General features: G+C 37.7%; 1 protein-coding gene across 1 annotated transcript in view; it reads left to right on the top strand.

Moving 5' to 3' along the window:
- The window catches only part of UGGT2 (UDP-glucose glycoprotein glucosyltransferase 2), a 249,095-nt gene that overhangs the window by 66,693 nt on the left and 155,149 nt on the right, over positions 1–27,253 (top strand). Inside the window, exons 11-12 of the mRNA XM_011933802.1 lie at positions 10,303–10,394; positions 13,376–13,526. Coding sequence (XP_011789192.1) covers positions 10,303–10,394; positions 13,376–13,526 — 243 coding nt within the window. The remainder of the gene's footprint in view (positions 1–10,302; positions 10,395–13,375; positions 13,527–27,253) is intronic.

Here is a 27,253-nt window from a genome sequence, read left to right as displayed (position 1 = left end):
CACCATGCCTGGCTTTATTACATAGGACTGGTTTGGCTTTAAGTAGTATCATACCAGACTCACAGGGCCCTAAATAGTAGGAGTTCATTTTTCTCACTTCTTATCTGTATTTAAAGCCAGAAGAGGCAGGAAGGATGATACCAACCACATTCATCCTCACTAAAGCCTTCTTGGGACATTTTACTGGTTTCTATCTCATTGGTGAGGATTTTGTCATGTGGCCATCTTAGGCTGCGAGGGAAGCTAGAAAAGCTAGTGTTTACTTTTCTAGTAACAAAGCAAAGGAGAAGTGGCTTGGGTATGGTGCTAACTTAGCCCAACCAGCAGTGCCCATCATATTGAGACAGAGTGAGCTGTCAACAAATGTCAGCTGTTTTGATGATGACAACTACAGTGATGAAAAAGATGAAGAAAAAGATGCATAGTTCATTGGAGAACATGTATTAGGAACCACAACACATCATTCCTACCTGGGACATTCTTGGCTTCATTGACCACCTTACAAATTCCTGTGTATCCTTCAAAATGGATTTGTGGTATTGGTCCGTTCTATGATGTTCCTAATTGCTCTTACCATTCTTCATGCAGAATGGATTGTTTTCTGACACAAAGGAGTGGGTTTGGGAGCAGAGGCTTAATATGCAAAAGAAAGAAAGGAGAACAGCTCTCTCTCTCTTGTGAGAGAGAGGGGCACCTGAATGGGAATTCAGACTGGCTACAGAGTGCACTGGATTTTACAAATAGGCTTGAGGAGGCGGTGTCTGATTTACATAGGGCCCACAAATTGGTTGGACCAGGTGTGATGTTTTACATAATGCTCAGGGAAGGCTGACCACTCCACCCTATTATGCAAATAGACTTTCCACTTGGCTGCTGCCATGTTGTCTGCTTCTCACTGTACATGTGGGCTGGAAATAAGGGAAGATGGAGCTGCTGTTTTGAACATGCCGGGTCCCAGGTAGCCTTTTCCTGCTAGGACAGTGCCATCATGTACCTATGCAAGCTTCTAGCTTTCTTGCCTATGTCTGCAGCTCGATTTTACAGGCTGTTCTTTGTTAGAAAATAAAATGATTTGGGGGCTGCTTTTTATTAAAAGGAAAACCTTGCCGAGGACTCACTATCTGCCTAAATAATTTCTTCCTAACTGCTATATCAGAACCATGCTGACAACCTGACTATGCCAGCTTACTCAGGGCCACTATGGCCACTGCTGCCATCACCTTTTCTACCTGTCAACCATTTGGAATTGTCAGTGAAAGAGTTTTGAAATGAGCTTTGACTGCAGAGCAAGAAATCTTGAACTTAGTAAGCTCAGTAATCATGACACTGCAGATAGTCTTCTTGATCACCTACTTCTTTCAGAGAACACTGGTAAGAGAAAGACAAGGATGATAATGTCTTTCATTTAACTTATCTAGGGTAAATGGGTATTTGGACTAGCAGTCCCTGTTACCCACTAGCTCATGGAATGTGGGAGAAGTAATTAAACAAACGAGTTCCAACCTTGGGAAAGAGGGTGGTTGTGATGAGAAGGTAAAAAATTCTTGGACTGTTCATTGCAATTGCATTGCACATGGATTGGACATGAGAAAGCCGTGGAAATGTGTTACTGTTACAGCATCTCATGCATACACACCAAAAAGTACATTTCCTGCAAAACATGTAAACAAAATGTTCACCGAAAAAAGAAAAAAATAATAATGCTCTTCTTTTTTTTCTCATGCTGCAGTTTATTTAAATGCCAGGTCAATTGCACCAGTGTAAATTACACTTTTAAGGATTTACTTAAGAAATTTGAAGGGTTTTCCTCTGGGTCTGGGACTAAACTAAAACCAAAATGTCTTAAGCATAATTGTTCTCACTCCTGGGGTTCTGCAGAGCTCCTGGCTTTGCTTAAGGAGATAAAAAGGATATGACCTTAAAGCAGAGGAGATAAGAAACACTTAAAAAAAAAAAAAATCCTGGCCCCAAATATAAAAGGAAACAGGAATAATCTTTTTGAGATGGAGTCTTGCTCTGTCACCCAGGCTGGAGTGCAGTGGCGTGATCTTGGCTCACTGCAGCCTCTGCCTCCCGAGTTCCAGCAATTCTCCTGCCTGGGATTTTAGCTGGGATTACAGGTGCACACCACCGCACCCGGCTAATTTTTGTATTTTTAGTAGAGACGGGGTTTCACTATGTTGGCCAGGCTGGTCAAGAACTCCTGACCTCAGGTAATCTGCCCGCCTTGGCCTCCCAAGAATCTTGATTCCAAAGCGACACCCAGCTCTGAAGAGCACACACTATGGATGCCGGGCTGCTCCATCTTCCCACTAGAGGGCGCCAAGGCTTTAGTTAAAAACCAAGCCAAACCCAAACCATCTCCTGCGATCAGTCGTTTGTTTTAATTTCAGTAGGTTTTTTGGGAACGGATGGTGTTTAGTTACATCAATAAGTTATTTACTGGTGATTTCTGAGATTTTGGTGCACCCATCACCTGAACAGTGTACCCTGTACCCATTGTGTAGTCTTTGATCCCTTGCCACCCTCCCACCCTTTCCCCCGAGTCCCCAAAGTCCAATGTATCATTCTGATGCCTTTGCATCCTCATTGCTTAGCTCCCACATATAAGTGAGAACATATGTTTGGTTTTCCATTCCTGAGTTACTTCACTTAGAATAATCGTCTTCAATTCCATTCAGGTTGTGCAAATAACATTATTTCATTCCTTTTTATGGTTGAGTAGTATTCCTATTCCGTGGTATATATAGGGCATATTGACTGATTCCATATTTTTGCAATTGCATATTGTTCTGCTATAAACATGTGTGTGCAAGTATCTTTTTCATGTAATGACTTTTTTCCCCCCTCTGGGCAGATACCTAGTAGTGGGATTGCTGGATCAAATGGTAGATCTGCTTTTAGGATCTCCACACTGTTTTCCATAGTGGTTGTACTAGTTTACATTCTCACCAACTTTGGAAAAGTGTTCCCTTTTCACTACATCTGTGCCAACATCTATTATATTTTCATTTTTTTAAAATTATGCCCATTCTTGTAGGAGTTAGGTGGTATTGCATTGTGGTTTTGATTTGCATTTCTCTGATCATTAGTGATGTTGAGCATTTTTCCAAATGCTTGTTGGCCATTTGTAGATCTTTTGAGAATTGTCTAATTCGTGTCCTTAGCCCACTTTTTGATGGGATTTTTTTTTCTTGCTGATTTGAGTTTTTTATAGATTCTGGATATTAGTCCATTTTTGGATGTGTAGATTGTGAAGATTTTCTCCCACTCTGGGCTGTCTGCGAACTCTGCTGTGCTTTTTAATTTAAGGTCTTTAAATACGTAATAACAGCCTTTCCTTACTCATAATAAGAAAAATACAGATCAGAATTAAACTGAGAAAGATTCATTTCAGAAAGGTGGCAGGGCATTCTGTGAGCAAGTCGGTTTTTGCATGAAGAAATACTAGAGGATGAAAAAGAAACTTTGGGGGAAAATTTTTGCCTATAAGAGTCAGGGATGAAACGGGCGAAGGGTGCCGGGATTGGCATAATTCTTCTGGTGTAGCTTTTTATAGTTTTTGACTTGGGACTCAGGCAAAGATTATTTAAAAAATATGACTGTGCTCAAGTTGTATAACTGAATTGGAGTTTGGTTTTATTTAGGAGACAACTGCTTTAACTCCAGAGTACAGCAGATTTCCTTTGGAAGTTCATAATTGTTGTTAATTTGCTGTGAGTGGCCATAATCTGCTTTTGGTGATTTTAAATTGTCAACCCAACATATGTCTTTGCTGTTTACTGCAAGAACTGTTAAACTATAGGCCATGACTTTTTTATTTGCTTCAAAATAAAATGAGGATTTGATCAGGTGGTCAGGTAACTTTTTTTGATTCGGCAGAGTGGAACAAATAATTTCAATTACATAATTGCTTAATGAACCAAATGCAGATACTTGAATTAACTAAAATGCAGATATTAAAATAAAGGATTGCACCATACCCAAATAAAAGTTCATGTTGCTTCTAATTATTTCTAACTACTTTGTGTGAAAACTTTACAGAGTTCTGGAGACATTACCTAGATGAGAACATCATCTCCAAAACTACATCTGTAAATCATATTTTTAGAGTCTTATTCTGTGTTATTCCTTATTCTAAAAATTACAACCTTTCTATTAAGATTTTTACCTGATTTGACTTCAAATTTTAATTGTAAAGAATGAAACTAGACCCCCATCTCACACCATTTACAAAAATCAAATTAATAGGGGTTAAAGACTTAAATGTGAGACCTGAAGCTATGAAACTACTAGAAGAAAACATCGGGGAAAGGCTTTAGGACATTGGTCTGTGCAAAGATTTCTTGAGTAAGACCTGAAAAGCACAGGCAACCAAAGCAGTTTGGACAAATGGGATCATATCAGGATTAAAATGTTCTGTACAGAGAAGGACGCAGTCAACAAAGTGAAGAGAAAATCTACAGAATGGGACAGAGTATTTTCAGATTATGCAATAGTCAAGGGATTAATAACCAGAATATATAAGGAGCTCAAACAATAACCAGAATATATAAGGAGTTCAAACAGTATTTTAAAATGAATAATTTTAAAATAGGCAAAAAATTTGAATAGACATTTCTCAAAAGAAGGCACACAGATGGCCAACAGTGATGCTCAACATCACTAATCATCAGGGAAATGCAAATCAAAACCACAATGAGATAGTGTCTCATCCATTAAAATGGCTTTTATCTTTTTCGTAGGTTTGCTCTTTTTTAAATTAAAATTTTAATTTTACTTTAAGTTCTGGGATACGTGTGCAGAACATGTGGGTTTGTTACATAGGTATTTGTGTGCCATGGTAGTTTGCTGTCCCTATCAACCCGTCATCTAGGTTTTGAGCCCTGCATTCATTAGGTATTTGTCCTAATGCTCTCTCTCCCCTTGCCCCCCACCCCCTGACAGGCCACACATGTCCATGTGTTCTCATTGTTCAACTCCCACTTTTAAGTGAGAACATGTGGTGTTTCGCTTTCTGTTCCTATGTTAGTTTGCTGAGAATGATGACTTCTAGCTTTATCCATGTCCCTGCAAAGGACGTGAACTTACTCTTTTCTATGACTGTATGGTATTCCATGGTGTACATGTGTCACATTTTCTTCATCCAGTCTATCATTGATGAGCATTTGGGTTGGTTCCAAGTCTTTGCTGTTGTAAATAGTGCTGCAGTAAACATATGTGTGCATGTGTCTTTATAGTAGAATGATTTATAATCCTTTGAGTATATACCCAGTAATGGGATTGCTGGGTCAAATGGTATTTCTGGTTCTAGATTCTTTAGGAATCAACACTGTCTTCTACAATGGTTGAACTAAGTTAAACTCCCATCAACAGTGTAAAAGTGTTCCTATTTCTCCACATCCTCTCCAGCATCTGTTGTTTCCTGACTTTTTAATGATCACCATTCTAACTGATGTGAGATGATATCTCATTGTGGTTTTGATTTGCATTTCTCTAGTGTTGATGAGCTTTTTTTCATGTTTGTTGGCTGCATAGAAGTCTTCTTTTGAGAAGTGTCTTCATTTCCTTCACTCACTTTCTGGTGGGGTTGTTTTCTCTTGTAAATTTCTTTAAGTTCCTTGTAGATTCTGGATCTTAGACCTTTGTCAGATGGGTAGATTGCAAAGATTTTCTCCCATTCTGTAGGTTGCCTGTTCACTCTGATGATAGTTTCTTTTGCTGTGCAGAAGCTCTGTAGGTTGATTAGATTCCATTTGTCAATTTTGGCTTTTGTTGGAATTGCTTTTTGGTATTTTAGTCATGAAGTCTTTGCCCATGCCTATGTTCTGAGTGGTATTGCCTAGGTTTTCTTCTAGGGTTTTTATGGTTTTAGGTTTTACATTTAAGTCTTTAATCCATCTTGAGTTAATTTTTGTGTAAGGTGTAAGGAAGGGGTCCAGTTTCTGTTTTTTGTATATGGCTAGCCAGTTTTCCCAGCACCATTTATTAAATAGGGAATCCTTTCCCGATTGCTTGTTTTCATCAGGTTTGTCGAAGATCAGGTGGTTGTAGATGTGTGGTGTTGTTTCTGAGGCCTCTGTTCTCTTCTTTTGATCTATATATCTATTTTGGTACCAGTACCATGTGTTTTAGTTACTGTAGCCTTGTAGCATAGTTTGAAGTCAGCGTGATGCCTCCAGCTATGTTTTTTTTTTTTGCTTAGGATTGTGTTGGCTATATGGGCTCTTTTCTGGTTCCATATGAAATTTTAAGTCGTTTTTTCTAGTTCTGTGAAGAAAGCTGATGGTAGCTTGATGGGAATAGCATTGAATCCATAAATTACTTTGGACAGTATAGAAAATAGCTTTTTTCTAAAACATAAAAAATAACAGATTCTGGCAAGGATACAGAGAAAGGGGAACCCTTGGACACTGTTGGTGGGAATGTAAATTAATAAAGCCACAATGGAAAACAGTAGAGAGGTTCGCAAAAAAATGAAAAATAGAATTACCATATGATGCAGGAATCCCACTGCTGGATATATACCCAAAAGTAAGGAAATTAGTATATCAAAGAGATATCTGCACTGCCATGTTTATTAAAGCACTATTCACAATAGCTAAAATATGGAATCAATGTAGGTGTCCGTTAATGGATGGGTGGATAAAGGAAATTTGGTACATGGACACAATGGAATATTATTTTGTCATAAAAAAGAAATCCTGTCATCTGCAGCAACAATAGAGGACATTATGTTAAGTGAAATAAACCATACACAGAAAGACATATACTCCAAGTTATTACTCATATGTGAGAGTTAAAAACACTGATCTTATGATGGTAGAGAGTAGAATGATGGTTATTGGAGGCTGGAGAAGATAAGGAGGGGTTGGTTAGTGGGTACAAAAATAGAGTCAGGAATAAGATCTATTCATTAGCATAATAGAATGATTATATTAATTTATTGGATACTTAAATGGAAGAGTGGATTTGGAATGTCCCCTACATTAAGAAATGGTAAATATTTGAGATAATGGATATCCCAGTTACCCTGATATGATCATTACACATTATATGCTTCTATCAAAATATCACAAGATCTCCTTAAATATGTACAACCATTATGTACCCATAAAAATTAAAAATAAAATTTTTTAGAAAAATTTAAATTTCAGAGTGCATATCATTTAACCTTAGGAACACCCAAACATGTTTATAAACCATTTTACCATTGTAAATTTCAACCAGTCTTCTGAGATCCAATCATTTGGAATTTCTTTAGCTTCAGGTAATAGCTCAGCTCCATTGGTTATTAAAGAGACATATAAGAATAAATGAGTTCCCTCTTCTTTAAGAAAAAATGAGCTTATATTTCTCAATTAGTATTTGCATTTATTTCTGCTCAAGCCTAAGAGTGCTACTAGTTTAATTACACTTTAAATACAAAAATCTAAGTTTTTTGGACCATAATTATAGTATGAAATCCAGCCCCAAACCCATGTAAAAATAAGCTAGAGGCCATAAATTCGTTTAGGAGTTATTCTTCCTCCACCAAGAACCAAGGTGAGATAGACAAATTTCTATGCTGTTACTGCAGGGCATTTTGTTTTCTAATTCACCTTTTCACCATAAGTGTAGCACTTTATGTGTGTATAAGGATATCTTTGATCCTACACCCTGTTCGATGTGGGTCCTGGATTTAAATTTCCTGTTCTTCTGAGATTGGCCCTTAAAAACGCAAGTCCTTGGTCATCTAGGAAGCTCTAAATTTCCTCCAGGCAAGGTCTTTAGTGTTTATTTACATCGCTGTATTCATATTCCTACTTCCTCTCTGTCCTTAGGTGAATACTTTCTTCAACTCTGAGCCACATTTAGGGGACACTTTCCATATTTATTTATTTTTTTGAGACAGAATATCACTGTGTCACCCAGGATGGGGTGCGGTGGTGTGATCTCAGTTCACTGCGACCTCCACCTCCCGGACTGAAGCGACTCTTTTGCCTCAGCCTCCCAAGTAGCTGGGACTACAGGCATGCACCACCACGCCCAGCTAATTTTTCTATTTTTGGTAGAAAAAGGGTTTCATCATGTTGGAAAGGTTGGTCTCGTACTCCTGGCCTCAAGTGATCCGCCAGCCTCAGCCTCCTAAAGTGCTGCAATTACAGTTGTGAGCCACTGCACCCGACCTCATTATTAATATTTTAATCTAGCATTTTGGTACTTTAAGTAAGAGAATTTTTGGATCTTTGGTTCTTCATGTTGCTAGAAATTGAATTCTTCCTCCTCATTTAAGAAAGGCCACCTTAAATTACATACTCAAATATACACTAGTTTTTTAGGACTTAAGACTAACTCTCTGGGGCAGAGGAAAGAGAAGAATTTGTAACGAATAATCTCCAATAGACAAACCTCTTCTCTCTGACAGTGTTTCAGCAAGCAGATTCGCAGAATTCAGTCTCTTATTTGTTTTCTGAGCATTATAGTTCAAGGCGCTGGGCCTGACAGAAACAGTCTTGAGGGATTTAGCAATTTAGTATGGATCTGCGTGCTTAGTGTACTCTCTATTTATAATTGAGTTCCACTGAAACGAATGTATGAGGTGCTGGAGAAAGCTTCAGTCAGGATGTGTGAAGTTTCAGCGCCAGATTGGGGGAAAACAGCAGGAAATATAAATTTACTAGGCATCTGTAGATTTTGAAGTTGGAATATAGATTTCTTAGTTAAGTAACTTTGATTGAAAGGCACATCTAAAGTAGCTAAAGACAAATAAAAATTTTACCTCTGAACCTTTTCATATTAGGGTTGAATCTTTTGCCAGTATTCTGTATAAAACAAGGGGAAATATTTTCTGTTAAGTTCCTCCTCTCCCTCCTCTGTGTGTAGTTCATCTGTCGAGTGATAATCATACAGAAAAACTCACCATTGTCAAGCTTTCTCTGAATCTCTTCAAGTTAGTTGCTTCCTTTGCCTTTACAGAGTAGATCACACAAGTCCCTATCACATGATGTTGTTGAAATACACTGTTTTTTTTCCTCCTAAATCTATTTGACTACCCTGATAATAATAACAGCTTTCATTTGTGAGCACTTTATAGGCGACAAGATATAGACCACATATTACATTTGAACTATAGCAAACCTGTGAGATAGATATAATTATTCCCATTTTATAAAAGAGGAAACTGAGGATTGTAAAAGTGATTTGAACTTGCCCAAATCTTAACAGCTAGTGAGTAGAAAGATCAGGATTAAACTAGGCATGATCCTCACACTGCGATCTTGACAACTGTACTGAATACTCACACTGTGATCTTGACTACTTTAGTGACAAGAACATCCCCTTTTTTACTTTTGTTACTGCTCTAGTGCCTGGAGATGTTTCTAGAACATACCAGGCACTCAGAAAATGTTTACGGAATGAAAGACAGTGAAAATTCCAATACAGTTTTAATGGAAACTTTCATGAATTTAGAGTGAGCTCCAAATATTTACAGATACACCAAAGTTTTACTTTTGGCATATCACTGCTTCAAGAAATAGGAATGTGCCAACTATCAAATTGTATATGTGCGCATACACACACTATATGAAATGTAGATAAGTAATTATTGTAACATTAGAACTGTAATATCATGTATTGTAAAATCAGAATATTCAGCTATTGAATTTTATCTCTAATCTATCTTAAGATTCCCCACATCACTGAGATCAGGGCTGGGCAAACTACTACCTTTAGGCCAAATATGGGCTGCCACCTATTTTTATAAATAAAAGCTTAATTTTTATTTTATATTTATTTATTATTTATTTTATTTACTTTTTTGATAAGGAGTTTCGCTCTTGTTGCCCAGGCTAGAGTGCAATGGTGCAATCTTGGCTCACTGCAACCTCTGCCTCCTGGAATCAAGTGATTCTCCTGCCTCAGCCTCCCAAGTGGGTGGGATTACAAGCAAGTGCCATCACACCTGGCTAATTTTTTGTATTTAGTAGAGATGGGGTTTCACCATGTTGGTCAGACTGGTCTTGAACTCCTGACCTCAGGTGATCCACCCACCTCCGTCTCCCAAAGTTCTGGGATTACAGGTGTGAGCCATCATGCCTAGTCTAAAAGTTTAATTTTTACAATAAACACTGCCGTGCCCATTTGTTTACATAGTATCTAAAGATACAAAGGCAGAGATCAGTAGTTGCAACAGAGACTGTATGGCCTGTCAAACCTAAAATATTTACCCTCTGACTCTTTATAGAAATATATGGTGACCCCTAATATAGATTACTGTTGTTTTATCACTGGTTAACCATTGCTTTGCTCTACTTCAAGGATCTTCGAGATAGATTTAAAATTCAACCAGGTGATGCTCGTCTGTTTATAAATGGCCTTCATGTTGATATGGATGTTTATGACTCTTTTAGGTAAGTATTAAATTATTGCTATAAATGAACTATGGTTTATGTAAATGTAAACATTGAAGTCAAAATATGAAGATCACTTCAAAGATAAATCAAATACATGTTTTTGATTGTACAAAACAGCTTTATTCTACCAAAATGAGCCAGCCCAAAGTGTCTTAGATTATCAGAACTGGGAGAAACAGTCAAGATATTTGTTTGGATGAGTGTTAGACCTAGAATTACTTTGTTATTCTAAACTATCTTTTACTGAAGAGTAGATTGATGATTTAGCAGAGAAGTTATTTGGAACTGGACTGAACAACCAGAGACCGGTTAGGAACTGAAGTCAATGTGGGGTATTGCTCCAGAAGAAAGAAATTGACAGGAGGAATTTAAAGTGCTTATGTATGAATGCCAGATGCTATCTGATTTCTTGTCCGAAAAACAAAATTACTGAAAATTTTTTAGCTCAGAATTTTGAACAAGACAGAATTAGGAAGTCCTTGCTTTATCAGTGGTCACTCGCCCAAAATTAAAGTTGTGGGCCAAACAGAAGAGTTACTTTTATAGAAAAACATAAAACTACATTAAAATTAATATTTGAAACATTAGATGAACTTAGGAAACATGATACTTTAGTTCAGATATTCAGTTTTAATTCAATTGAGTATACTTTTGTTGAAGTGAAATTATTTGAATTGTTTATTTAAATTCTGTTTTCTTACCAGTTTGGAAATATGTTGGAAAATATATTGGAAAGACTGAGAAGTAGTTTTACCAAACATTTTTTACAATTTTATCTCAAATGGGGCTTTTCTCTTTTTTTTTTTTTTTTTTTTTTTTGAGACAGAGTCTCGCTCTGTCGCCCAGGCTGGAGTGCAGTGGCCGGATCTCAGCTCACTGCAAGCTCCGCCTCCCGGGTTCACGCCATTCTCCTGCCTCAGCCTCCCGAGTAGCTGGGACTACAGACGCCCGCCACCTCGCCCGGCTAGCTTTTTGTATTTTTTAGTAGAGACGGGGTTTCACCGTGTTAGCCAGGATGGTCTCGATCTCCTGACCTCGTGATCCGTCCGTCTCGGCCTCCCAAAGTGCTGGGATTACAGGCTTGAGCCACCGCGCCCGGCCAAGCTTTTCTCTTTAGTTACTTGAATTCTTGGACCTAGTATTGGAAAAATAATAACCCACACATAGAAATACACATAGATAGAGTAGAGAAGTTTTTACATGCTAGCCTGTAAATTTCAGGGGAACAAAAATTACATCTGTGTTCAGGAGCAGTGAAAACAGGTTTAAAGGAAGTAGTGAAATGGTATGTAGATTTTAGAAAGTTTTCTAAGGTAGTGTATGAGGAAATTTTTATGGCAGGAATATTTTCACACAGGATTTAGGAAGGCTGTAGGTTATTAAAAAAGTAAAACTCCCAGCTCCTACGTCTGGTCATTAGTGATTTGCAGGATGTGTGCTACATTTTTATTCCTCATCGATTTGATCACTAGTTAGGGCTACTATGATTCTCTTAAAAGAGGAAGAGACAATATGTGAGAATATTTATATCTTCTGACATTTTTGAGGATAGCATAATCAAAAAAGTTCTCAGAAAAAGATCAGAGGATGTGGAATAAAATTAATGCAAAGAGGAAGATGAATGAAAGAAAATAAGAAAATGGAAGGAAAATGTCATATTACAGAGACATACATAGAGAAGTTTTATGCAACCGATATGTTGGAATTGTCCAAGTGGGGAAAGAAAAGGAGTTAGGAATTATTTTGTGCTCCCTTCCTATCTCCTGTCAGTGTTGCATTACTGGGTTGTGAAAAACCAATAACAGCTGGGCGCGGTGGCTCACGCCTGTAATCCCAGCACTTTGGGAGGCCGAGATGGGCGGATCACGAGGTCAGGAGATCGAGACCATCCTGGCTAACACAGTGAAACCCCCACACAAAAAAAATTAGCCGGGCGTGGTGGCGGGCGCCTGTAGTCCCAGCTACTCGGGAGGCTGAGGCAGGAGAATGGCGTGAACCCAGGAAGTGGAGCTTGCAGTGAGCCTAGATTGTGCCACTGCACTCCAGTCTGGGCCACAGAGCAAGACTCCGTCTCAAAAACAAAACAAAACAAAACAAAACCAATAACATGCGCCATACATGGCCCAGCCCTTCTTGCTGTGACACTGAGAGTAGTGGGAGGAGCCAGAGCCTCCATGGGTTAGGATTAGATCAGCATTGATTCTATAAAGGCCTACATCTCACCCCAAGGAAGGCTGAGACGGTAGGAACATGTGGTACTGACTGGGGAGAAAGGCAAATAGGACTGATGAAGTACGGAAGCAGGGTCTTATGTATCTACATTAGAACATTCTGTTCTAGCCCATTGAAGAGTCCCTTTTATATTTTTGCCTCTGAATAGTCGCCTCAGGCACAGACTTGATGAAGAATAGTTTAAACATTTAGATTCCCCACTTTGTTGTCAGTGGGGTTATTATTGATGTTGTTGTTTACAGTAATACTTTCTATTATGTTTAAGTACTATCAAATTATATGTAATAAGAAATTTAAATTTGTATTCAAACACATGTGAACTTCATGCTTTAATGGGGCTTCCTCTGTATTAGAATTTTATACTTTATGTCTTGTTCAATCTTACATCATTTTTATAGTAGGTTTGTGAAAAGAGTGACCTAATGTTTTTTTTTTTCTCATTTTTGGCTTTCTCAGGACTGATCATATCCTCACTACTTTGATAAAGAATACAATAGTCTTTGTTGTGTTATCTTTTATATAATAATAAGCTTTTACTACCACTAAAAAAATTATGTAAGTTTACTCTGGACAACTAATTAGAACTATTTGCCTTATTTCTTAATGAGTTTAATATATTTTTCCTGCTATTAATGAAGATACCAAAAATTCTCGTTTCTAATGCTTTAATAAATCTGTCAAACTTTAAAAGATTTGTTTTTAATTTGGAAAAATCAAAATAAAACTTTTTTTCTTTGAATATATAGTATTTTGGATATGCTGAAATTAGAAGGAAAAATAATAAATGGCCTTCGCAATCTTGGGATCAATGGGGAAGATATGAGCAAATTTTTAAAATTAAATTCACACATTTGGGAATATACTTATGTATTAGATATTCGACATTCTTCTATAATGGTAAGTGCTTATGCTATTCCTTGTACTAAAACCCGTAGTATACTTAAGGCTTAACATAAAGCGAAGTATTGGCAGGCCTGACAATAAATGTCAGCATTTCGGAACAGTTCTCAGTGAAAAGAGAAAGTAAAATTATAGACCCATCTCCTCTCCCACTTGCAGCTTCCTTCTCCTTCTTCATAGTCTCTGTTTTGTCACAAGAATACCTACTCGCTCTCATTCAGTGTCCTTTCCAGCTTCGGAGATAACAACAGAATAACCACATGAACAATAATAGCAAGACACCAAATAGTTAAAATCTGAGGTATATAAAAGTGCTACCTTAACATGATGAAAGTCCTGCCTAAACAATTTGCAGTGGCCTCCAAAGGTTCTGGTGTGTGTATTACAGCCCAAGTGATTTTTTGAAAAAAAAAAAAAAAAAACGACAAAAATTGATCATATCACCCTTTCTTGCTTAAGCAGAGAAGTGGTCTTCAGTATGGCCTATGAGGCTACAGATGGCTGCTCTCACCTTTCATTTCTTAGACTGTGAAACATTCTTTTCACCACTATCCTTTATCTCGTGCTTAGAAAGCACTTTTTCTTTTCTTTATCCAGTTAACTCCTATTCCTTTTTCAAACTTAGGTTGAAAAGCCCTTTCTGAGAGAAACTTTCCTTAACAATCCAGATGATTTTTCAAATCTACACATTGTGTTAGAGAATCCCCGGAGACCACCCTCTAATCCAGTGATTTGCTAGAGGGACTCACAAGACTCAGAAGTTGTTATATTCATGGTTATGGCTTAGTAGAGCAAAATGATGTGAAAAAATTAGCAGGGGTGAAGTCCAGCGTAAGCCAGGTATAAGCTTCCAAGAGTTCCCTCCTAGTGGAGTTGTATGCTTAATGTGATATGTGACACTATGTGCAAAGTGCTACATACCAGGGAATCTCACTTACTTGAGCCTGAGTTCAAGATTGTGAGAGATGATCCATCATGTAGACATACAGTGGCTCTCTGTACCTGCCGTCACTGGCTGAAGCTCCAGACTGAGGAAAAGCAGGTGTTTATTATAACTCAGATTGTACAAACTCTCTAGACAAACTGCTGGAACTGCTGCAGCATGGCTTAGGGTCCTAACTGTGCAAAACACTCTTTTTGTCAATCAGAACATTCCAAGAGCTTAATTACCAGGACCCAGTCAAGAGACAGTTGTGTAAACAGACCCCTCTTGGGAATATCCAAGGTGTGAGCAACCCAAGCCTGTTGAGTTAACTCTTTCACATACACACACACACACACACACACACACACACATATATTTCATATGTGATTCTTCATACATGTGCACATGTATGGGTGCATGCACATGTATTAGGCCATTTTTACATTGCTGTAAAGAAATTCCTGAGACTGGGTAATTCATAAAGAAAAGAAGTTTAAGTGACTTACAGTTCTTCAGGGTTTATAGGAAGCATGGTGCCAACATCTGTTTGGCTTCTGGGGAGGCCTCAGGAAGCTTTTATTCACAGCAGAGGGCAGAGAGGGGTCAGGTATCTCATATGGCAAGAACAGGAGTGAGAGAGAATGTTGGAGGGTAGGTGCCATACATTTAAACAACCAGGTCTTGCTAGAACTCACATCACAAAGACAACACCAAGACATGAGGGATCTGCCCCCATGACCCAGCACGTCCTCCCTACCTCTGGCATTGGGGATTACAATTCAACATGAGATTTGGGTGGGGACAAGTATCCAAATTATATCAGCACATGTACATATATGTCAGAACTAATAATCCCTTTGTATACTTAGCACAGTTATAGTTTTACATTTATCCTGTGATGCTGTTATATCTGTTTCTTATTAGACTATATATGAAGTTCTTGAAGACAGACATTTGTTTCATTTTTTTTCTCTTACCATTATGTCCCTGGTTTTAGTAGGTACTCAATAAATATAAATATTCCCTAAATGAATAAGTGTTTATCAGGAAACAACAAAAACATCATTTTTAATGATGAAACTCTGGAAGCATTACAATTACAACATGATCAATATAATTATCCTTATGACTTAATATTATTATAAAAGGAGTAACTATTAGAAATGAGAAAATAAAAGTGTTGCATGACAAGATTGTATAACTGAAACTCCTCAAAGCTACTATAGTTAATTAAAAGCTTTAATAAAATGGGTTTGAAGTGACATGATAAAGATCAAAAGCTTTTCTTTCAAAATCTATTTGGAAGATAATGATTTATTCACAATAACATAAAAATATAAATACCCTAATAATGACCACTATGAAATAATATATAATCTCACTACCTATTAATAAAAACTAGAATTTAACTGAGGAAGTGTAAATCGGCATATCCTTTAAAAAAGTGATGCCTGGCCAGGCGCGGTGGCTCATGCCTGTAATCCCAGCAGTTTGGGAGGCCGAGGCGGGTGGATCACGAGGTCAGGAGATGAAGACCATCCTGGCCAAAATGGTGAAACCTTGTCTCTACTGAATATGCAAAAATTAACTGGGTGTGGTGGTGCGTGCCTGTAGTCCCAGCTACTCAGGAGGCTGAGGCAGGAGAATACGTTGAACCTGGGAGGCAGAGGTTGCAGTGAGCTGAGATGGCACCACTGCACTCCATTCTGGTGACAGAGCAAGACTCCATCTCAAAAAAAAAAAAAAAAAAAAAAAAAAAGTTATGCCTGTGGTGCCCTTATAATAATACATAGTATCTAGTAATTTCACTACTGGAAACTATCATAAAGAAATAGTGGGAGATGGAAAAAAAACTTTACTCCCAAAGATATGATTATCACTACTTATTTTGAAAACAAAATAGAAATTAGTTATCTAACAGAGAAGTGTTATAAATTTTATATTCACGCAACTGAGTATTATTGACATGAAAATTATGTTTATAAATATGACTTAAGATAATGATTCTGTTAAGTAAAAAATACAGAATTATGTCATGTAAAAATATGGGCAGAATATCAGAAGGAAATATATCAAAATTTAAGGCATTAATGGGTTATATGATTTAATGGGTAGTTTTAATTTTTTTCATCATGTTCTTCTGTGAATTCCCAACTTTTAACCATGGGTATATATTATTTACATGATCATAAGAAAAGAGTTTTTTGTTTTTTAAAATTGATACACAGTATTTTACATATTAGATTCATGTGATATTTTCTTATGTATGTAAAACGTGTAATGATCAAATCAGTGTATTCGGGGTATCTGTTACTAGCAGTATTTATCATTTCTATGTATTGGGAACATTTCAAGTCCTTTTTTCCAGCTACTTTGAATTATGTAATATATTGTTGCTAACTCTAGTCACCCTACTTTGCTATTGAATAGTAGAATTTATCCCTTCTATCTAACTGTATAGATAACTCTTTATACCTATTGACTAACCTCTCTTCATCAACCCCTCCTGCCAGCACGCCCTTCCCAGCCTCTGGTATCTATCATTCTACTCGAACTCCATGAGGTTAATATTTTTAGTCCCCGCTTATGACTGAGAACATGGGATATTGGTCTTGCTGTGTCTGGCTTATTTCACTTAACACAGTGACCTCCAGTTTCATCTATGTTGCTGCAAATGACATTTCGTTCTTTTCTATGGCCAAATAATACTCCATTGTGAATATATATCACATATTCTTTATCCATTCATCTGTTGATAGACACTTACATTGATTATATATGTTTGCTATTGTGAATAGTGCTATAATAAACATGCAAGTGCAGGTATCTCTTTGAGATGTTGATTTCCTTTCAATAAATACCTCAAAATGGGATTGCTGGATTAGATGGTAGTTCAGTTTTCAGATTTTTGAGAAATCTCCATAGTGTTTTCCATTGTGGTTATACTAGCTTACATTCCCAGTAACTGTCTATAAGAGTTTCTTTTTACCACATCCTCACCAACATCTGCTGTTCTTTTATCTTTTTAATGATAGCCATTCTAACTGGGGTAAAATGATACTCCATGTTGCTTTTATTTACATTTATGTAATAATTAGTGATGTTGAACATTATTTATATACTTGTTGGCCATTTGTATAATTTCTTATGAGAAATGTCTATTCAGATTTTTGCCCCTTTAAAAATCAGATTGTTTATTTTACTGTTGAGTTGTTCAACTTCCTTGTATATTCTTGATATTAGTTCCTGTAGGATGAATAGTTTGCAGATATTTCTCCCATCAAACAGGCTTCCTCTTCACTCTGTTGATTTTTTTTCCTTTGCTGTGCAGAAGCTTTTTCCCATTTGTCTATTTTTACTTCTGTTGTCTGTGTTTTTGAGGTCTTAGCCATAAAATCTTTACCTATTAGACCAATGTCCAAAAGTGTTTGCCTTGTGTTTTCTTCTGGCAGTTTTACACTTTGGGGTATGTTTAAGCCTTTAATCCATCTGAGTTGATTTCTGTACATGATAAGTGATGGTGATGTAGCTTCATTATTCTGCATATGGATGGATGTCAAATTTTCCCAGAACCATGTATTCAAGAGGGTGTCCTTTCCCAAAGGTATGTTCTCGGCACCTTTATCAAAAATCAGTTGGCTATAAATACATGAATTTATTTCTGGACTCTCTGTTCTCTTCCATTGGTCTGTGTGTCTGTCTTTATATCAATACCATGCTGTTTTGGTTACTGTAACTATATTTTCAGATCAGGTGGTGTGATGCATCCAGTTTTGGCTTTGGATGTTCAGGCTCTTTTTTGGTTCCATATGAATTTTAGGATTTTTTTTCTATCTGTGTGAAAAATGACAATATCTTAATAGAGATTGCATTGAATCTATGGATTGCTTTGGGCAGTATCATCATTTTAATATTTATCTGAACCATGAGCGTGGGATGTTTTTCCGTTTGTGTCTTTTTCAATTTCTTTCAATCAGTGTTTTGTAGTTTTTCTTGTACAGATCTTTTACCTCCTTGGTTAAATTAATTCCTAAGTATTTTTTGTAGCTCTTGTAAATGGGATTACCCTTTTGATTTCTTTTTTGGCTATTTCATTATTGGTGTATAGAAACACTACTGATTTTTTGTGTGCTGATTTTACATCCTGCAATTTTATTGAATTTATCAGTTTTGAGAATATCTGGTGGAGTCCTCGGTTTTTCTAGATATACAATCATGTTGTGTGCAAAGAGGGACAGTTTAACTTCCTCTTTTCCAATTTGCATGTGTTTATTTGTTTCTCTTGCCTGATGGCTCTGGTTAGGACTTGCAGTACCACATTGAACAGGAGTGGTGAAAGTGGGCATCCTTATCTTGTTGCAGTTCTTAGAACATTTCAGCTTTTCCACAGTGCATGTGATGTTAGCTGTGTGTTTATCATTTCTAGCCTTTATATTATGCTAAGGTATACTCCTTTGGTGCCTAGTTTGTTTAGAGTTTTTAATCATGAATGAATGTTGAATTTAATCAAATGCTTTTTCTGCATCTATTAATAGGATATGGTTTTTTCCCTTCTATTGATGTGATGTATCATATTTATTGATTTGTGTATATTGAACCATCCTTGCATCTCTGGGGTAAAGCCCACTTGATCATGGTGTATTATCTTTTTGATATGCTTTTGGATTTGGCTTGCTAGTATTTTGTTGAGAATTTGTGCATGTGTTCATCAGTGATATGGTTTGGCTGTGTCCCCATCCAAATTTCATCTTGATTTCTCATGTGTTGTGGGAGGGACCCAGTGCGAGGTAACTGAATCATGGAGGCAGTTCTTTCTGTGCTGTTGTCATGATAGTGAATAAGTCTTAAGAGATCTGATGGTTTTATAAGGGAGAATTTCCCTGAGCAAACTCTCTTTTTGCTTGCTGCCATCCATATAAGATGTGACTTGCTCCTCCATGCCTCCTGCCATAATCGTGAGGCCTCCCCAGTCATGTGGAACTGTAAGTCCTTTGAACCCTTTTTCCTGTATAAATTACCCAGTCTCGGGTACGTCTTTATCAGCAGCATGAAAACAGACTAATACAATCAGGAATATTGGCCTGTGGTTTTCCTTTGTTGTTTCCTCGTCTGGTTTTGGTATCAGGGTAATGCTGGTTTCATAGAATGTGAGTTAGGGAGAATTCTCTCCTCTTCATTTTTTTGGGGGAATAATTTGAGGAGAATTTGTGTTAGTTCTTTTTTGAAAGTTTGGTAGAATTAGGCAGTAAAGCCATCTAGTCCTGGACCCCTCTTTGTTGGGAGACCTTTTATTACTGATTGATGCTTATTACTCATTATTGGTTTGTTCAGATTTTCTGTTTCTTCTTAATTCAGTCTTGGTGTGTTGTATGTGTCCAGGAATTTATCCATTTCCTCCAAGGTTTCCAGTTTGTTAGTGTATAGTTTTCTGTAATAGTCTCTGATTATCTTTTTTGTTTGTATGATATCAGTGTGCTTGTTTCTGACTTTTTTGGAGGTCTTCTCTGTCATGGTTAGTCTATCAAGTGGTTTATCTTTTCAAAAAACAAACTTTTCATTTTGTTGATCCTTTGTATTTTTTCTTTAGTATCAATTTCATTTAGTTCTGCTCTGATCTTATTTATTTTTTCTGCCAATTTGGGGTTTGTTCTTGCTTTTCTAGTTCCTTCAGATGCATCAATAAATTGTTTATATTTGAATCTTTCTCCTTTTTGATATAAGAGCTTATTGCTACAAACTTCGTTATTAGCACTGTCTTTGCTGTATCCCACAGATTTTAGTATGTTGTGTTTACATTTTCATTTGTTTCAAGACTTTTTTTTATTTCCTTCTTTATGTCTTCCTTGACCCAGTATTTATTCAGGAGCATGTTGTTTAATTTCCATGTGTTTCTGTTGCTTCCAAAGTTTCTCTTGTTATTGATTTGTAGTTTTATTCCATTGTTGGTCTGAAAAATACTTGATATTCAATTTCTAAAAATTTCAGACTTGTTTTTGTGTCCTAACATATGGTGTATCCTGGAGGATATTCCATCCACTGGTAAGAAGAATGTATATTTTGTAGCTATTGGATGAAATATTGGGTAAATTTCTAAAGTCCATTTCATCAAATGTGCATTTTAAATCCAGTGGTTCTTTTCAATTTTCCTTCTAGGTAATGCTGAGAGTAGGGTGTTGAAGGTTCCAACTATTATTTTATTGGAGTCTCTCTCTCTCTTTAGCTGTAATAATGTTTGCATTATATGTGTAGGTACTCCAGTGTTGGGTGCATATATGTTTAGGAATGTTTTACCTTCTTGATGAATTTATCCCTTTATCATTATATAATGACCATCTTTGTCCTTCTGTTTTTGACCTAAAGTTTTATCTGATAAAAGTATAGCTATTCCTGCTTGTTTTTGGTTTCCATTTGCATGGAATGTCTTTTTCCATTCCTTTACTTTCAGTTTATATATCTCTTTACAAGTGAGATGAGTGAGTTTCTTTTAGGCAGTATATGGATGGGTCATGTTTTTTAATCCATTCAGCCAGTCTGTATCTTCTAAGTGTAAAGTTTAATTCATTTACATTCAAGGTTATTATTGATATGTGAGGACTATTTCTGTCATTTTATTAGTTGATTTCTGTTTTGTGTGTTCTCTGTTCCTCTCTCTCTCTCTCTCTCTCTGTCTCGGTCTCTGTTTTTAACAATCGTGTCTTGTTAGTTTTCTGTATTGATAACATTTGAATCTTTTCTCTGACTTCAGTGGTTTGTTCTACTAGTGGTATTTATGTGTTAGGAAGGTAGATACCATTCTTTTACTTCTGGTTATAGGACTCCTTTAAGCATTTCTTACAAGGCTGGTCTAGTGGTGAGGAATTCCCTCAGCTTTTGCTTGTCTGGGAAATACTTTATTTCTCCTTCATTTATGAAGGATAACTTTGCTGGGTATAGTATCCTCAACTGGCAGGCATTTTCTTACAGGACTTTAAATATATCATGCGATTTTCTCCTGGCCTGTAAGGTTTCTGTGGAGAAATCTGCTGTTAATCTGAGGGGTGTTCCCACCAGATACTTTTCACTTGCTGTTTATAGAAATCTCTCTTTTTCTTTAACTTTTGACATGGACAAAACCTTTTGGAATTGTATCTATTTGGGAATCTCTGTGCCTCCTATGTCTGGATGTCTAAATCTCATTAGACTTGGGAAGTCTTTATCTGTTATTTCATTAAATATGTTTTCTAATACTTCTTAAAAATCTTCTGGGACAGCAAAATTCAAATATTTGATCACTTTGTGGTATCTTATATGTCACATAGGCTTTGCTTGTTCTTTTTGTGTGTATATTTTTATTTGACTGGGATATTTTCAAAGTCTTGTCTTAAAATTCTGAGATTCTTCTACTTGATCTAGTTCGCTGTTGAAGTGTTTCAATACATTTTACGTTTCATTCAGTGAATTTTCTATTTGGTTCTGGTAAATTTCTCATTTCCTGAATTGTTTTTCTGATTTTTTTTTGTATTAAAGTATTATAGTTCTCTGAGCTTAATTTCAATATTTTGAATTGTTTTTCTGGGATTTCATAAATATATTCTAGATTGGGATCTGTTGCTGGAGAATTATTGTGTTCCTTTGGAGGCTGCTTGTTTATGTTCCTGTGTCCTTACGTTGACATCTATGCATCTGCTGTAACAGTTACTTAATCCATTTTTTAAAATTTCCATTGTTAGGGGAAGACTTTTTCCTGACCATATATTTATGGTGTTGGTTGCCTAGGACACTTTTTGGCATTGATTCTGAATATGTGAAGTAGGGTAATCTCTGTATAATTTCTTCATCTGCAAACAGCATCAGTGGTGTCTCTGTTTCCTAGGTGGCTTATAGCACAGTTGCTAGTAGAGGCTGTGATGAAGTTTTGCTGAAATGTGGGACACCAGTTGGGCCAGACTTAGGGCCCTACAGGTGGCAATGGTGGGCTGAGCCTTGGCCCCCAGGATAGTGTACCTGGCACCAGCGTTAAGCAGGTGCAGGGAGGTTGATTCTTGGGCCTCTAGATGACCTGCTTGGGTGCTGGGAGTGACAGTGGTAGGTAGGTTCTTGAGCACCTGCGCAGTGGTTGTGGCATGGACGATGGCAGTATCAGTGGTGGGACAATTCTCTAGGACCTAAGGGTTCATGCCGCTGTTGGCCGTAGCTGTGATGGGCTGGGTCAGCCACTGCCCAGGCCCTGACGTGATGGTAGTGGCAGGTTGGGTGGGCATGACACTGGGAGGTGTGCTCAGATGCCAATGGTAATGGATTGGGCTCGGCGATCCCCAGGTCCCTGGACAGTATGCTCAGGTACTGGGGGTGATAGAACCAGGCAAGATGGTTCTTAGGCCCCATGTTGGTACATTCAGGCTCTGGCTATGGTTGGTGGGCAGCAGGGGAGCGGGATGATCCACCAGCAACAGGTAGAATGCTCAGGTAGAGGCAGCAGCAGCTGTGCTGTTGTTCTGCTGCTGGGGAGGGTGGAGTCACTTTCAGTAGAAGCAATTGGAGGCAGGTGGCTGGGGCATGCTTTGCTCATCCTATGCCCCCACCTCCCCCGCAAAACACACACACACACACACACATACACACAGTTTGCAGCAAATGGAATTTGTCCTTAGGTGCATGAAAATGTGTGAATGTCCCTCTGCTGGGGAGGCAGTACGACTGCCAGTGGCTTCTGCCTTGGCTCTAGCAGGGAATGTCAGTGGGACCCCAGAGATATGGAGATGCAGGGACTGTTAGGCCCCAGGGCAGGACACAGTCTGTGGGAGCTGGGCTCTCAAAATGATGTCATACTGCAGTGGCTTAGAACTCAGGGGTTTGTGGGACTGGGTATGAGTTCCCTCTCTGGATCAGTGGCATTGTGCAATCTCCAGGTAGCTCTCTCTGTTAGTCTCCGAGCTCACAAGGGTCAAGGGGCTTTTCCATGGTTAGGATGGTAGGAGTTCGTAGTGGAAATGTGGACTGCTGTGGGTCTCTCACACTTTCCTTGCATTAGGGAACCTCTCTAGGCTTCCAGCCAATCCCAGCCTAGCAGTCTGCCTTATTTCCCTCTCCTTTCTTGCTTTTGGTTTTTCCTGTCACTTCTCTGGTGAATTCCAGTGTTCTCCCTTAGATGATCTATTCGAAGTATAATTATCTGCTTCCTATATTGGCTCCTCTCCATGGAAGAGGCAAGCAGCACATACATCTATTCAGCCATCTTGAAGCCCCTTCTAAAAAAAAAAAGAAGTTTTTAAGCGGAAAAAAATCTCTGAAATTTTTGCTAGTTGTTTTATATACAAATGTAAGGGATTCCCTCTGAAGTATTCCGTTATTATAGTTAATTTTGTCTGACCTGGAAAACCTTCCTGCTCATAAATTTATCTGTCTTGGGCCGAGCATGGTGGCTCACACCTGTAATCCCAGCACTTTGGGAGGTCAAGGAGGGCGGATCACGAGGTTAGGAGATGGAGACCCTCCTGGCTAACATGGTGAAACCCCGTCTCTACTAAAAATACAAAAAATTAGCCGGGCGTGGTGGCAGGCACCTGTAGTCCCAGCTACTCCGGAGGCTGAGGTGGGAGAATGGCATGAACCCAGGAGGCAGAGCTTGTAGTGAGCCGAGGTCACGCCACTGCACTCCAGCCTGGGCGACAGAGCAAGACTCCATCTTAAAAAAAAAAAAAAAAAAAGATTGTGTGCTTTCTCAGAGCCAAAGGACTAGAGCAACCCCAAGGAAACGCCATATTCCCTGAACATCAGAAACCTCAGATTCAGGATAAATAACGAATTAGTAATTAGTTATCATTTGTGTTTTCTAGAACACGAAGTAACTTGTTATAGATGTTTGTTACTATTTTCTACCACTCTATAGACCGTATTCTTTCATTGGCTAGATTTTACTTTTACTTTGTCTTTAATCTCAATAGCAGATGTCTTTTCTAAAAATGTTATGTGAGAAGAACTAATGACCTTGTAAGTAATCTTAATACTTTTGTCTGATATTTCAGAATTTGTGTTTTTTAGCTTTTGTAGAAAAGAATGCTGAGAGAGAGTCACACAGAAAATTAGGGCAGTAATTGTCAAGGCTATTCTAGATATAGTAAACAGACCTGTAAAGAAACCTTCCAATTCTCTTTGTAAAATAATATCCTAGCTCGCTTCTGAGGTTGGCAGTGAAGGACAGTCACTCTGTGTGTGGAGAAGCAGTTGGACTTTCAAGCCCTTATGCTGCTCCCGTTGTCCCCACACTGTTCAGAGTCTCGTTTCCCTGAGTTGTCTCTCAGATTCTGGCAAGCTTTCAGATATCAGTCTCAGATGGTGTACCTCACTTCTCTGCCACCCTGCTGCTTTCAGCAGACTATCTCTTCATAAGCACTGATAAGACTGTTAATTTGTCAAGATTACCACAGGCCCCAAACCCCAGGAATTCCAGTCCATAAGCAGTATAGCTGGTTTTGGAACCCACCCTCCATAAAGGTTGTGGTCCCACGAGATTGTCACAAAGTAGTTTTTATTCAGGTAAGATACACGTGGCATAAAATTTGCTCTTTTGACCCTTCAGTGGCATTAAGTACGTTCACATTGTTGTACAACCATCACCACTATTTATTTTCAGAACTTTTTCATTATACCAAACATAACTCTGTACATGGTAAACAGTAAATCCCCATACCCTTCTTCCTGAAGCCTCTGGTAAGCTTTGTCTACTTTCTATCTCTATTAATTTGTCTATTGATACTTCATGTAAGTGGAATTATACAATATTCTTCTGTGTCTGGCTAATTTCATTTAGCATGATGTTTTCAGGGTTCAGCCATGTTGTAGCATGTATCAGAATTTTGTTCCTTTTTAAGACTGAATAATACTTCATTGAATGTATATACCACAGTTTGTTTATCCATTCATCTGTTGATGGGCATTTACACTGCTGCTAACTTTTGGCTATTGTGAATAATGCTGTGCTGTGAACTTTGGTGTGCAAGTACCTATAAGAATCTCTGCCTTCAGTTCTTGTGAGTATATACCTAGAAGTACAATTGCTGAATCATATGGTATTTCTGTGTCTAACTTTTTTTATAAACTGCCAAACTCTTTTTCACAGCTGTTGCATCATTCATCGTTCCCACTGTCAGTTCACAAGTGTTCCCATTTATCCACATCCTCACCAATTCTTGTTATTTTCTGGTTTTGGGATGTTTTGCTTTTTGGTAATTGCCATCCTAATGAGTGTGAACTGGTAATCTCATTGTGGTTCTGACTACATTTCCTTAATGACTGGTGATGTTGAGCATTGATTCATAATACCTGTTGACCTTTTGTATATCTTCTTTAGAGGAATATCTATTTAAGTCCTCTGCCCATTTTTAATTGGGTTCTTTGTTTTTTGTTGAGTTTTAGGAGACCTTTGTGTATTCTGGATATTCTTTATCAGATATGTGATTTTCAAATATTCCCATTCTGTAGGTTGCCTTTTGACTCTGTTAGTAGTGTCCTTTGATGTACAACAAAATTTTAATTTTTATGAATTCCACCTTTTTTTGGTTACCTTTGCTTGGCACCCTTGTCAGATATCAGTTGATCATAAATGCAGATTTATTTCTGGGCTCTCTATTCCATTGATCTGTATGTCTGTCCTTATTCTAGTACCGCATTATTTTGATTACCGTAGCTTTATAGTCAGTTTTGAAATCAAGAGGTGTGAGTTCTCCAATTTTGTACTTCTTTATCAAGATTGTTTTAGTCTGTTGTTAAATTTTATTTCCTGCTCTGTTTTGTCATTGCCTTTTACTAACAACAGTGGCTTAAATTTATTGAGCACTGAGTGCCGGATACTGTGTTCAGTATTTGAAATGAATTATATCATTTTATTTGCATAGCAACCCTATTAGAAAGGTATTGATAGCATCCCCATTATACAGATGAAGAAACTGAGACACTAAAAGGTTATTTGAATGCATGCTCTTAACTGTGACATGATACTACTTAGTTAGTAACTCATTTAGTGCATCTGTTTAAACATTTCCTAAAGTTCAAACGAAATATCACCTTATAGACTTTATCTTAAAATGAAGAAGTGTGCACAAAAAATGAACAATAATATGCAGCAACCCTGGTTGAGTGCTTTGAAAACTGAAAGCTAGGGAGGCTTGACCCTCTAACCAACCCCTCTACTGCCCGTGTGTACCTGGTTGAGGGAGGGAGTGTGGGGCTAAACTCTGAGCACATTTCTCCTGGCCATGTCCCGTGTGTGCCCTGCCTGATAAGAGGAAGGGTTATATCCTTTGATAATTTGTCCTGCAGAGAGGGAACACCTTTATTCATTTTGTATATGCAGAAGTATTAACTGTTTTGCAACTAACAGAAAAGAACCTTATGAGTAGCAACAGCCTACACCCAGGTGCCACCTGATTTGCATAAGGATTCTATCTAGATTCTTAAGCTTGCATTTCCCACTCTCACTAGGTTTCTGTTTTGTTTCATTTTTTACCTTTTTGCCCTATTGCAAATTTTCTGGAAACTGATCTGCCTATTTACCAGGTGCAAGTAACTTGTAAAAAATGATGTGCAGCTGTACCATAGCCTGGTGGACACAGACTTTAGGCCTGCCTGAGATCTATTCCTGTAATTCATTCTGCTTCAAGATTCATAATTAACAATAGGAACATAGTATTTTGACTTTTTAAAACATTTTGTTGAATCTAGGGCAGAAAACAAAACAAATACCAATCATGGTTATTATGATAGCAGCTTGTCCTACCTGAAGGATCAGTGCTATAACTGCATTAACAAACCAAAGTAGTTC

The sequence above is a fragment of the Colobus angolensis genome, unplaced genomic scaffold, assembly GCF_000951035.1.
Source record: "Colobus angolensis palliatus isolate OR3802 unplaced genomic scaffold, Cang.pa_1.0 Scaffold13, whole genome shotgun sequence".
Classification (NCBI taxonomy): Eukaryota; Metazoa; Chordata; class Mammalia; order Primates; family Cercopithecidae; genus Colobus; species Colobus angolensis.
Note: the sequence above shows the minus strand (reverse complement) of the source record. Positions and strands in the feature narration are given on the sequence as shown.